At 45.8% G+C, this 13,538-nt stretch overlaps 1 protein-coding gene across 5 annotated transcripts in view; it reads right to left on the bottom strand.

Annotated features, from left to right (window-relative positions):
* FYB2 (FYN binding protein 2) overlaps nucleotides 1-283 on the bottom strand; it is a 42,631-nt gene extending 42,348 nt beyond the window's left edge. For 4 of the 5 annotated variants that reach the window (XM_043490519.1, XM_038413845.2, XM_038413846.2 and 1 more), the window contains exon 1: nucleotides 76-283. In XM_043490519.1, the coding sequence (XP_043346454.1) occupies nucleotides 76-84 (9 nt within the window). In that variant the 5' untranslated portion in view covers nucleotides 85-283. The remainder of the gene's footprint in view (nucleotides 1-75) is intronic. The other variant, XM_038413843.2, reaches the window with a different exon arrangement.
* Nucleotides 284-13,538: the final 13,255 nt, after the last annotated feature.

Below are 13,538 nucleotides of genomic sequence, written 5' to 3'. Positions count from 1 at the left end.
GTCCCAGGAACCGGGGGATATCCATTAACCCTAGCATTGCAAAGCCAAAGGCAGCAACAATATAACAACACTTACTACTTCCATGTCTTCTCAATTGTCCAACAGCCACTGAATAGCTCAGCTTTGTAGCATATTTTACCCTCACTGGATCCAGCCAGTGTTTACAGAGATTCACATCCCCTCTCTCTCCCCAGCAGCTGTTTGCAATTACACTCCAGAGAGCTGTAGAAGTAAAAGCCAAGGGAAGGTGGGGCACGCATAGTACACCTGAGCACCAGTCCTGGCTCCTCCCTATTCAGTCCCTCAGGGGCGTGGAGTGCAGAATATCTTTACCTGGAGACAGCTCTGCCTCACTCAGATGGACCTCCCTGTTCAGAACGTCTAAGGGTCACACCTGGGGCAGTGTGAATTGTATAGTTGTCTATGACCCCTCAGGACCTTTCACAGCCTTTGCTTCTGAAGTGGCAAGAAACAGCCCAGGAATCAGCGCTACAGATATGCAACCTGAGCTCTTAAATGGAGCTATTCACTATGCAACATTTGTCTGCCAAATTGAGAAAGCTTATGTGAGGGCAGGGCAGAGACTAGAGGGAGGGGGTGGAAGGCAGGTGAGTTGTCTGGGGGCAGGAGTTATCAGTGGTGTATGAGTGAGGTTCCAGCTGCAAAGAGCTTGTGTATGAGCGGGGGGGATAGGATGTAGAAGGAAGAGATGTATTGGGAATGATCAGGAGTGGAGTTTAGGGGTTAGGTGGAAGGTTTCAGTTGGTGTATGAGGACAAGATTGAGAGGTAAGAGGGTTCTGGAGGAGTACCCTGATTGGGAAATGGGGGCAGGAGTAGGAAGGCCTATGAGTGAGCAGTAGAGAGTTGGGGGTAGGGTGAGTAATGGGACAAACTAAGTCTCAATAGGCGTCCATACGCCAAGGTAGATCCATTTTCAAACAGGCTGGCTTGCCCCAATTCAGCAAAGTTTCCCATCTTCTTGCTGCTGCTAACAACTTGAAAAAAAGCCAGCAACATGCTCTGTTCTGTTTAAGAACCTGTAAACCCCTGCCCTGTGGAGCTAACAATCTAAATACTGGTTTCAGAGTAGCAGCCATGTTAGTCTGTATCCACAAAAAGAAAAGGAGGACTTGTGGCACCTTAGAGACTAACACGTTTATTTGAGCATAAGCTTTCATGAGCTACAGCTCACTTCATCGGATGCATTCTGGGGAAAATACAGTGGGGAGATTTATATACACAGAGAACATGAAACAATGGGCATTACCATACACTCTGTAAGGAGAGTGATCTGGTAAGGTGAGCTATTACCAGCAGTAGAGCGGGGGGAGGGGGGAACCTTTTGTAGTGATAATCAAGGTGGGCCATTTCCAGCAGTTAGCAAGAATGTCTGAGGAACAGCCGGGGGGGGGGGGGGGGGAAGGGGGAGGGGAAATAGTTTTACTTTGTGTAATGACCCATCAACTCCCAGTCTCTATTCAAGCCTAAGTTAATTGTATCCAGTTTGCAAATTAATTCCAATTCAGCAGTCTCTCGTTGGAGTCTGTTTTTGAAGTTTTTTTGTTGAAGAGTTGCCACTTTTAGGTCTGTAATTGAGTGACCAAAGAGATTGAAGTGTTCGCCGACTGGTTTTTGAATGTTATAATTCTTGATGTCGGATTTGTGTCCATTTAGTCTTTTATGTAGCGACTGTCCAGTTTGGCCAATGTACGTGGCAGAGGGGCATTGCTAGCCCATGATGGTATATATCACACTGGTAGATGTGCAGGTGAACGAGCCTCTGATAGTGTGGCTGATGTGATTAGGCCCTGCATTTGCTGAACGCCTCGGGTTATATCACTACAAACAGGCAGAGTGCTGCCTGAGGAAAGTACTATATCTTCTTATTGCATTTAATTCTGAAACTCAGCAGTGTTCTACAAATCTTTGTTGTGGCCTTTGCCAAAAACTCTTGTATTGTACAAGAAAGCCTTATGTTATTTTCTGAGGCATCATGTTCTTCCCCCATGAGATCTCTCCTCTCCACCCTTACCCCATGGATGATGTAATGATGGCTCATGGCAGTCAGGAGAATTTATGGGCTGCCATGTGGGGGCTGGATTTCAGAAGAGCTGAACACATGCACCTCCAACTGGAGTCAGCAGGAGGAGCTGCAGTTTCTCACACCTCTGGAAAAAATCAGGCCCCATGTTTGATTTTTGGATCCCCAGGACTCTAAGAACATAAGAACGGCCATAGTGGGTCAGACTAAAGGTCTATCTAGCCCAATCATAAGCTCGCATACACTGAGTTAAGGATACAGAAGGATCAGTTATGTGGTTCAGAAGTTTCCTGAATTGCTGATTCTGCACAAGACATGCAGCCTCCTAATCACAGAGGGCTTTACTTTATTTTAAAAACTTCTTTAAATGGTAACAGAATTCTAATTTAAAAAAAAAGTACTTGTGGCACCTTAGAGACTAACAAATTTATTTGAGCATAAGCTTTCGTGAGCTACAGCTCACTTCAGCGAAAACAGACTAATACGGCTGCTACTCTGAAGCCAGAATTCCAATTGCGCATATTACCTAGTAACTGTGCTTCTCCTTAACCATTAGCCCCCTACTCCCCTTTAATGCCAGACTTCAGTTAATGTGATTGGGAATTCCTAATGAGTAAGACCAGCAGCATTTGCCCCTACATGTGTAGACTGTCCTAGATATATTGGGTGGGATTTTCAAAAGTGGTCAGCAGTAGCCAAACTTTGTCCCTCATGCTGTTGGTTATAAAACTCCCACTGGCTATCTATCTAGGACAGAGGTGGGCAAGCTACAGCCCGCAAGACCATCCTGCCTGGCCCCTGAGCTCCCGGCTGGGGAAGCTAGCCGCCATCCCTCCCCCGCAGCCTCAGCGTCTCTCTGTCTGGGCAGCGGGGCTGCGAGCTCCTGCCGCTCAGAGCAGCATGGTAAGGGGGTGGCGGTGTGCATGATGGGGGGGGGAGGTGGTCCGGCGGGGGGCAGTCAGGGGATGGTTAGGGAACCTGGGAGGCAGTCAGAGGACAGGGAGCAGGGGATGGTTGGATGGGGCGGAGGTTCTGGAGTGGGGCGGTCAGGGGTTGGGGGGGTTGGATAGGGCGTGGGAGTCCCAGGGGCCCTGTTAGGGGTTGGGGGGGCAGACAGGGACTGGGGGGGTTGGATAGGGGGTGGGATCCAGGGGGGGTGTGGTCAGGTGGACAAGGAGTGGGGGGTAGTTGGATGGGTTGGGAGTTCTGAGGGGGGCAGTTAGGGGGTGGGAAGTGGGAGAGGGTGGGGCCAGGCTGTTTCAGGTGGCACAGCCTTCCCTACCTGGCCCTCCATACAGTTTCGCACCCCATTGTGGTCCTCGGGTCAAAAAGTTTGCCTGCCCCTGATCTAGGAGATTCTACATTTGTAGGGACAAATTGTCTGACTCATGCAGAACTCCCCATGGCATTAGCATCTCTGCTTTAGTACTTCACCTGCATGCATCATGCCTTTTGTATTGCTAACTTCTTACCACAATCCCCTTTGGTACCCTTTATTTTTGCATAAAAAAAGACAGTCCAATCCCAAAGTGAGATGGTTTAATCAGTATGTGAATTCCTAGCTTCAAGGTACACAGTCCAAGACATGGAAAGATTTGGTTGTAAAATACCACCTATGCCACACAGACCTGGGAGGATCCATTAACTAATTACTGCTTGTAAAGTGTTATACAGGTGTTAAATACTTATTATATCCATTTTACTGAGGAGTAAATGAATGCACAGCAAGACAAGAAATCACTGAATTAGGACTAGAAGCCAGATGCCCTGAATCTATCCTTTGCTCTTATCCTTGGACATCTTACTTCCATTCTATGATGCTCTGTCAGGCCTTTTCTTTGACACCAATCCTTTCCTCTTTACCAACAGGAAAAATGAAGGGTACAGATATTGTATTTCATCAGTCGACCAGTCCTATCCATTATAAATCAGACAGCATGACTACTCCTCCTCGAGTATAAATAAGAGCCATCAGAGAGATGACAGCAGACATTTCTCCAGCAGGAAAGAGCTTCTTCCTTCTCACTAGGTAGCACAGCTTAGTACAAACAAACATCCCCTCTTAACAAGTCTAAATGTACTTCATAGTGAGGTATCTCTGCTTCTTAGTGAGCTATTTATCAGAGTCCTAGGGACATGACCGACTTCTGTTATCATGGGATATATCTTCCCTAGAGAATAGCCTAGAGGGTTCTGTCTTTTGTTTCAACACTGAGCCAATTTTCTTCAGAGCAGATTTCCCAGGAAAAAAATTGGAGAATTAACGGCCCCAGCACTCATGAATTCTCCTTTTCTTTTTTAACTGATTGGCTACTGTTATCTTTCCCAGTGAGAGAAGTCAATGTTCTCCTTAAGTCCACAGAATGCATATCATAGAAGAGAATTGACCAGGGCTGTACAGTAGTGGTTAACATCTACTCGGCTAAAAGCGATCTTGCAGTGTGACGGCAACTTTATGGGATATTGATATTTATGAACAATATGCAGATCTTATCCCTCGGTGCCAGTAGATGGCACTCTTTGTATGTACTATAGACAGATACTGCTTTTGGGGTACAACTCAACAATAATACGCTTTGAGAGTGCCTTTCCATTTATTTTTCAAATCCGAGTAGAAATTCATTTCTCTCTGTTCTTCACTAAACCCTATTCCAGCCTTCCTGAAAACTGTGCATCAAATAGAAGGAAAGCCCTGACTGTATTCATTCAGGATGGTCTAACTTTAATGGCACCAGCATGGTTGATTGTGTGCTTGCTGGGCTACTGCAGCAGATACTGTGGCATTTAGTGGCTGGCCATACAGGTAGCTGGATGTTGCAAAGTTGCTTAGGCTATGTGACATATTTCCACGCCATTAAATCATGCTGCATTTGCTAGGCTCTTCAGAAGCTTGTGTGAAGTTTTTAGGGTGGAATATTGTACACTGGTCTTAGTGAAAACAAAAAGCCATCATATTATTGTACATGTTAGTTTGAGCCAGTAGCAAGGTGCTTATTAGCTGCATCTTGCCCTTAAGGTAGGTTGAGCATAACACCCATTATATGCCTTAGTACTAAAGCCTTCTAAAAGGCAGAGTAGAGTCATTGATAAACCAGAGAGATGTATCACCTCATTGCTTTAATTACCAGCTTTATTTGCTGCTACAGTTTGATCAATGCAATGAAGGCAAACTCAGATTTGTGTTCATGTGAAACCAAGTATTTCTTCTGAAGCAGCAGCATATCCTTCAAACCAGTACTCTACTCAGATCACACAGCCTAAGAGCGAATGAAGAACAGGAGAGAACATTACAAATATACTGCATATTTGTGCTGACACTAAAAGAAAATTATCTAGAATTTACTACCTTAGGGATCAAAACACTGGAGACCAAGGAGCAAAGAGAAAAATGAGGTATAAATGCTGTGAAACACACCTCACTGTGCATGTGTGAAGGTATGTTTGCTCTATGCCCGCAAATCTCTTCTGCATGGATGGGGTTTCCTAGATCCAGAAAGGATGGATGGAGCCAGGACAGGGGAGGACTGGAGACACTTTCCACTCCAATGTTCTCTTAGAAACCTTCAAGTGCATTGACGGTGCAGAAGCCACTGGGAGAGTCAGGTGCACCTGGAGTCTAAAGGCGGAGAAGCAGAATGGCATATCACAGGCAGGTGAAAGGCTTCAGGTCCACCAAGAGAGAGGCAGGACCAGAAGACCACCTTTTACGGAGTGTGGAACCAGTAGGAGCAGCGAGCTGGCACCATCAGCGGGCGAGGATTATGGAAACGGGCCCAAAATAAGAGCAGGAAGGGCTAATGTGGAACAAAGGAGGCAGCTGATGAAAGGAGTGGGTGTTATGAAAAGGGTGCAAAAACAAAAGAGGTGGATTGCAACCTGTTGAGCTCAGAGTACTCCTGGTGCACATCTAGAGTTGTGTCAGTACCAAAGAGTTAGTCAGGAAACAGTAGCATAAATGCTGCTTAATGGTGCAAATGAATAATCAAACCACCTGTGACATTCAAACTCTGGATTTTTTTTAAATATAGAAGTTTCCGAAGAAAGATTAAAAGAACCAGAAATACAGATGAATTGCAAGAGAATTTCATTGGTACAACCGTATTTGTAAGTCTTAATATTTTCAGGCTTTTTTGTTCACATGGCCTCTTCTGTTAATTGGGCGGGCTCTTAATGGAGATGACAGATTGCCACTTGGGTTGTCCCACCTAACACTTCTATTAATGTGGCATGTAGACTCAAGGGAAAGTATTTGGGGTCAGGTCCTGAATATACACATACACAGTCACATCAGAATGAGTGAGAAGAGAATCAGGCTCTGTGCACTCATGTTTGTTCGGGCTGGCTAGGTTCAGCCTGTATTAAATCATTAACTGATCATTGTTGGGGGGGGTGGGGGTACAGTATAAGGAGGATCATGTTATGGCTTTTGTTTTGGGTGGGGAGAGCAAGAAAGACTAAAAGATCTGATATCCCTCCTTCTCCCTACCTGGGACTAGAAAGACCGATGGGGATAAAAAGGCACTTTAAAAGCTGAGAAAGGAAAGTGTTGTTTTGCATTCACAATATCAATGAGCTATTCAGAAGTTTTTTCTTCTCACAAAGACTTTTACTAAGAGCTGCTCTAGGCCTTTTGGAAAATTCTCCACCTATCAACTTGTGGCTTCTTCAACAAAGGTCCTGGCTACACACGCGCACACGTTTCTTTTGCACACACAGGTGTTTACTTTTTTCTTGGAAAGGATCATAAGGAAAAAAACTTCAAGAATGACACTTCTCACAGCGTTTACTTCTTTCACAGCCTCATTTGGAGTTTTCAGGCAATGGCAGAGTCCTTTTGGGAAAGTTACTGTTCGAGAAACTGGGGGTTATGACCTATCACTTCATCTCATGGACATAAAGGCAGGCTGCTTAAGATGGCCTTCTAAAGAAAAGGCCAAATTATCCTTTGGACAGAAAAAAAGAGGAGGTGGCAAAGGTGGCTTTAAAATACATTTGCATCTCCTGAATTCAGGCCCAGGCTGAGGGTCTTCTTGACCCCCCAACACAATGTAGAGCAACCCTCAGGTTGCTCTAAATGGCATCATCGTATAATGGCCCTGTATAGGTAATTATATCAATACCCCACATAGCTGGAGTGCAGTGCACACTGGGTACTCCCAGAAAATGGAAGCCAGTGTAGAGTTTTTACACCAGCTCTCAGCCTGCTGGGACATAGCCTATGATGGGGTATTGAATGGGGGCGTGTCAACCGCCTTGAAGGCTCTTTTAAAGGGGACACATCACAGGATTTACTCAAGACAGTATGTTTAAAGAAACTACATGGAGACACCAGGTAATAAAAAAAAAAAAACTGGATTAGGACTCAATTTAACAGTCCTTCCTTTCCTTCCCCAAACCTCACCACAATAAAAATGTGTTTCTTTAATCCAAAGTGAATTGCAAACTAACACAATTAGAGAATTAACAGCAGGACACACAATGACTGGCCTGCCTAGTGTGGATATTAGATTGTAAACTCATTGGGGCAGGGGCCCAACTTTGTTCTGTGTACAATGCTCAGCACAGTAGATTCTGGGTCATGATTGGAGTTCTTAGGCAGTACCGCAATACAAACAACAAATAAAAGACTACCCCTAATACCTGCAATAAAATACGGATTAGTTATTATTAGGGGTGTGCAAACTATCCAGAGCAAATCATTTACTCAACAAAATTTCCCTGACATACAGGCTTTGAAATGTAGGAATTTATTTGGTTTTTGAAATGATTCAATTCAATTCATGTTTCACACAAACACACTTCATGGGGTGCACACAAACTGTATTTGGCAAATATATTTCATTATTGCTACTCTCTGATTGGTCTGTTAGTATTGGTTCTGTTCCTTTAATTGGTCTCTTTGGGACCTTGAAATAGACCAAAACAGAAACAAATAACCCTAGGAATATTCTTTATTCTGGGCCTTTGAATCTCTCAGAGAGGGGGCAGGAGCAGCTTGTGGAGCTGAGAGGAGCCAGCCCAAAAAGATTAGGGAAATGTAAGGACATTTCAGACCCTTTCTTTCCTAGACTGCTTGAGTCAAGTGATGCCTGGGACATCATTGCTGGAAACATTAGGCTACTGTCATAGTATTAGAGGGTGGGGATAGACTGAAAATTCATTGTCACTCATCATATCCAGATAAGTAATTGCATGTGGCATGTGCAGTCACAGACCCCAAAAGGAAGGGGAAAATAGATATTTCCCGAGAATGTTTCCTAAGGTCTTTGCATGTTTGTGGAAAGGAAAGTGAGCGGAGCCTGACAGCTGTAACTGAATAGGTTTCACAAGCTGACAGAGCCGCATGTAATTCAGTGTACTGTGTAAATGCACACATTGCCCTAAGAAAAGAGAAGGGCAAACCTGAGGAATTCTAGTGGTATCTGACACCCACATATGGGAAGCAAGAGGTGCTCAGCAAGAGGTGTATTTGAACCTTGTGGAGAAGACAAACACAAAAAGCTCAGTGCAGAACATGCCTGACCAGAATTTGAGTATCTCAAGTGTCTCATTTTGACATTCGCAAAAAGAAAAGCAGTACTTGTGGCACCTTAGAGACTAACAAATTTATTGGAGCATAAGCTTTCGTGAGCTACAGCTCACTTCATCGGATGCTGTAGCTCACGAAAGCTTATGCTCTAATAAATTTGTTAGTCTCTAAGGTGCCACAAGTACTGCTTTTCTTTTTGCGAATACAGACTAACACGGCTGCTACTCTGAAACCTGTCATTTTGACATTGCGCAAGTGGGCAAAGCTTATTTTGTGGGTGGAGCTTAGAAGAGTAAAACCACAGGGTTGGTTTTCAGTTTGATCTCTCTCTAACTGATGCATGCAAACATATTTCCATCAAGTAGCTTGCCTTATGCTTCCACAGACAAACCTGAGGCATTGCTGGTCTAGAAGAAGGGATGGCACTTGCAGTGCTATGGAGCCTGCTGGTCTAAACTTACTATTGCTTGGAAGCTATACCTTAGTGAAATGCTCCATCTAGCTACCTTGCAGCAGGGTGCACTACCATTTGGAAATTTTGGGTGAGTGCAAAATGTTAAGGCCCAAACTCAGGTGCATACAGTTAGGCAAGTTTGCATTGGCTTGGACGTCTCTCCAAAATGCTCCCAAAAGAGGAACACAGCAGTTTCTCAGGGTATAAACAAAAGCTTCCGATAAGGAACCCTCCCTGTCTACATACAAATGTAATCAGAATGAAAGCCCTTTTCTGGGGACCAGTCAGGAAAGCAAAATCTCTCCCTGAGTTTGAGAGAGAAAAGACTAGATAAGCCACTCCTTATTTTCTGTCTCCTGTTATCCATGGTACTTAGGCCCAGTAGGTTAAGAAGCTCCTACTCCATCTGTTCCCCAGACACTTAACAGCTCCATATTCTCATTCAAAACATCAGCAGGCCTGACACAAAAAAGAAGAGGTTTAATCCTTGGCTCTGCCTAGGTGACCTTGGCCCAGCTAACCAGGCCAAGGAGGGAAATGATTACTGTACCTCCTGATACTGATGTCAATTCCTAATGAGACACCTGAAAGCAACTTGTTTTTCTAGAGATGCTGAGCACCCATAGTTCTGAATGACTTCACTGGGGGCTCAGCATGTTGAAAACCAGGCCCTGTTTTTAGGTGCCTAAATATGGATTTAATTGTCTAACTCTAGGTACCAACGTGTGAAAATTTTGGCTAAAGTGACCACATGTGATTCAAGATCATCACATAAGTTCATTTGGATACAGTGGTGCCTCAATGCCATGATGGCTGCACAAAAAACTGCTGATAGGCCAGTCAGATAGAATCTATGAATTCCCCCAAAGATGTCGGTGGTTACCAAGATTACAGCTCTGGACCAGTGATGAGCCCAAACTAAACACCTCACACTGAAACACTCCAGAACTTTGAAGAAATTTGGAACCTGTGTTGACAGGACTGGCTTTAAAATATAACACACATGTAACTATATGCATTGAGCAGCATCAGATTCTAACAGGCTGAAACTGATCCTCAGTGCAGTGTCTTTATGATGAACAGACTGGTGTCAAGATATCCCTTTTTATTAAGAGAATGATGTACAGAAATGATTTAACAAACTTGCTGATGCTTTGCGTAGCTGCAGCCTGCAACTGCCCTATGCTGGACTTCTTCGTTTCTGTCCCAGCACAAAGCATGTCAGAAAACAAAGTCTGCATAAAGAGAGTCCATGAAGTGTAGTATCTCTACACTTCCTGCGCATCTACCAACGTGATCCACACTATCAGAGGCTCGTTCACCTGCGCATCTACCAATGTGATCTACGCCATCATGTGCCAGCAATGCCCCTCTGCCATGTACATTGGCCAAACTGGACAGTCTCTACGTAAAAGAATGAATGGACACAAATCAGACGTCAAGAATTATAACATTCAAAAACCAGTTGGAGAACATTTCAATCTCTCTGGTCACTCGATTACAGACCTGAGAGTGGCTATCCTTCAACAAAAAAGCTTCAAACACAGACTCCAACGAGAGACTGCTGAATTGGAATTAATTTGCAAACTGGATACAATTAACTTAGGCTTGAATAGAGACTGGGAATGGATGAGTCATTACACAAAGTAAAACTATTTCCCCATGTTATTTCTCCCCCCCATCCGACCCCATCCCCCACTGTTCCTCAGATATTCTTGTTAACTGCTGGAAATAGCCTACCTTGCTTCTCACCATGAAAGGTTTTCCTCCTTTCCCCCCCCACCCCCCCCGCTGCTGGTGATGGCTTATCTTAAGTGATCACTCTCCTTACAGTGTGTATGATAAACCCATTGTTTCATGCTGTCTCTGTGTGTATATCAATCTCCCCTCTGTTTTTTCCACCAAATGCATCCGATGAAGTGAGCTGTAGCTCACGAAAGCTTATGCTCCAATAAATTTGTTAGTCTCTAAGGTGCCACAAGTACTCCTTTTCTTTTTGGAGGACTTGCTGTATATCACACCCTGAAGAGGGCAATCTCAAAGTCTGCACGTCACTTAACCCTCATGTAATGCTGCCCAGCTAAAGTGGTGCAGAGTCTTGTGCTAAAGTCACTTTCAGAGATGGATCATTCCTACTAAACCAAAATTCTAGTTATCTCCATAGGAAGATATTCTATTGCATCTGTTTTCCACTAGAGGGAGTGCTAGGCTCATCTGTCTCCATCAGGGTTGAGAATCATGGTAACTGTTTAGCTATTTTAAAATGTTTGCAGCTTTACTGATCCTAAAAGTAGACAATGTAGATGATACTTTTTAATTGAACAAGCTGAAAAGTATTGGTCAGTCCAATCAAAGTTATCACATGATTAATTTCAGAAATTTTAAGAGGCACTCTATTCAGGCATTGTAGGGAGGGCAATGAAAACACACAATTAAAAACAAAAAAAGACTTCTTTAGCTTTGTCTTTTATCTATCCAAGTATCTGTTGTAGGTATTATTAAGGGACTGGTTGTCATAATATGGTCCTGATCCATCGAGGCCCCAAAGCATCTTTAAACTTAAAGCATGCAAGAAGTCCCATTGCATGAAAAAGGACAATTCTTTAAAAGTTAAACATATGCTTGGATGGATCATATACTATGGACATGAACCAAAGCCCATTGAAGTCAATAGAGACCTGTACCCCCACTGTTAGACTCCTCACTTGACCCATAGAAATCAATTCTTTCTGGTCCTTTTCAACATCTACATGCAGCCACTAGATCGGGGTGGGCAAACTTTTTGGGCCGAGGGCCACATCTAGGTGGGGAAATTGTATGCAGGGCCGGGGCAGGGGGTTGGGGTGTGGGACGGACTGCGGGGTGTGGGAGGGGGTGCGGTGTGCAGGAACGGGCTCAAGGCAAGGGATTGGGGCAGAGGAGGGGTGTATGAGGGGGCTTAGGGAAGGGGTGCAAGAGGAGTGCAGACTGAGAGGGAGCTTAGGGAAGGGGGTTGGGGTGCAGGAGGGGTGTGGGGTACAAGAGGGAGCTCAGGGCAGGGGGTTGGGGTACACAGGGATGCAGGGTGCAAGGGGGAGCTCAGGGCAGGGGGTTGGGGTACACGGGGGTGCAGGGTGCAGCAGGGGCCTCAGGGCAGGGAGTTGGTGCAGGAGGGGTGTGAGGTGCAGGCAGGGAGTTGTGGGGTGGGGTGCAGGAGGGGTTCAGGCTCCGGCCCAGTGCTGCTTACCTAAAGCGGCTCCGGGGTGGCAGCAGCGTGCACCGGAGCCAGGGCAGGCTCCCTGCCTGCCTTCCCTGGCCCCACACAGCACTGCTCCGGGAAGCGGCCGGCACCACGTCCCTGCGCAGCCCCTGGAGTGGGGGGTACAGGGCTCCGTGTGCTGCCCTTGCCATGCCTCCAGGTACCTCCCCCGAAGTTCCCATTGGCCACAGTTCCCCGTTCCCAGCCAATGGGAGCTGCGGGGGGCGGTGCCTGGAGGCAAGGGCAACACTTGAAGCCCTCTGCCCCCCACGCCCCTGGGGCCCCAGGGACGTGGTGCTGGCCGCTTCTGAGAGTGGTGCGGGGCCTGCAGCACCACGGGGGGCAATCCCGTGGGCCGGATCCAAAGCCCTGAGGAGCCAGATCCGGCCCACAGGTCATAGTTTGCCCACCCCTGCACTAGATAAAATGATCAGGCAACTGGAATCAAGTGCCAGCAAAATGAAGAGGATACACAGCTCTACTTATCCTTCATCCATACAATCACACCACTACCACCAAAATGCACAGCGACTCGACAAGATCAGTTCATGGACAAAGAAGAGTTGGCTGAAGCTGAACCTAAGTAAACGTGACGTGGTGGGCAAGAGAAAGCCTTCTGAAGAGTTAGCAGCCACAGTGCTTTCATTGAAGGTACACACCATAATTGGTCAATATAGTCTATACTTTAGTACTCTTGGATTCCTCACTGAGGCTACGCTCTCATATGGCAGCATCTGTGAACAACACTTTCTACCACCTCCAGTTGACTAGGAGACCGCATCCCATCCTGACGGATAATGATCTGTCCTCAGCTATTCACACCTTTGTCACCTCTCGGGTGGACTATTGCAATGCAATATACTTGGGCATGAAGCCTTCAGTGCTTAGGAAACTCCAACTAAAAGAGAATGCTGCAGCGTATCACACAGTGTCAGAAACTGAGAAATGGATGGTCAGGCCTAGTGATTGGAGCATCGGTGGTTGGGCCTAGTGGAGCCAGGGGGTCAGAGCAGGAATCAAGAAGGGGGTTGGAGTAGGAACATGCACAGGGTGGGGCTGGAACAGAAGCAACAAGGGATAGTCTCTCTGAGGTAGCAACGTTGAGCAGACTGGAATAGCTGCTCTCCTTGGGAGCCTATATCCCTGGCCTTGGGGTCACCTGGTTAGACCTTTGCCTGTGGACTGGCTGAGTGCTGGATGATTGACATGGAGCCCTCAAGTAATCAGGCTTAGGAATGACACAGCAGGCTCAGGCTGCGGGATGACTCAGCAGC

Source organism: Dermochelys coriacea, chromosome 8, assembly GCF_009764565.3.
Source record: "Dermochelys coriacea isolate rDerCor1 chromosome 8, rDerCor1.pri.v4, whole genome shotgun sequence".
Lineage (NCBI taxonomy): Eukaryota > Metazoa > Chordata > Testudines > Dermochelyidae > Dermochelys > Dermochelys coriacea.
This window is presented reverse-complemented; position numbering and strand designations above follow the sequence as displayed.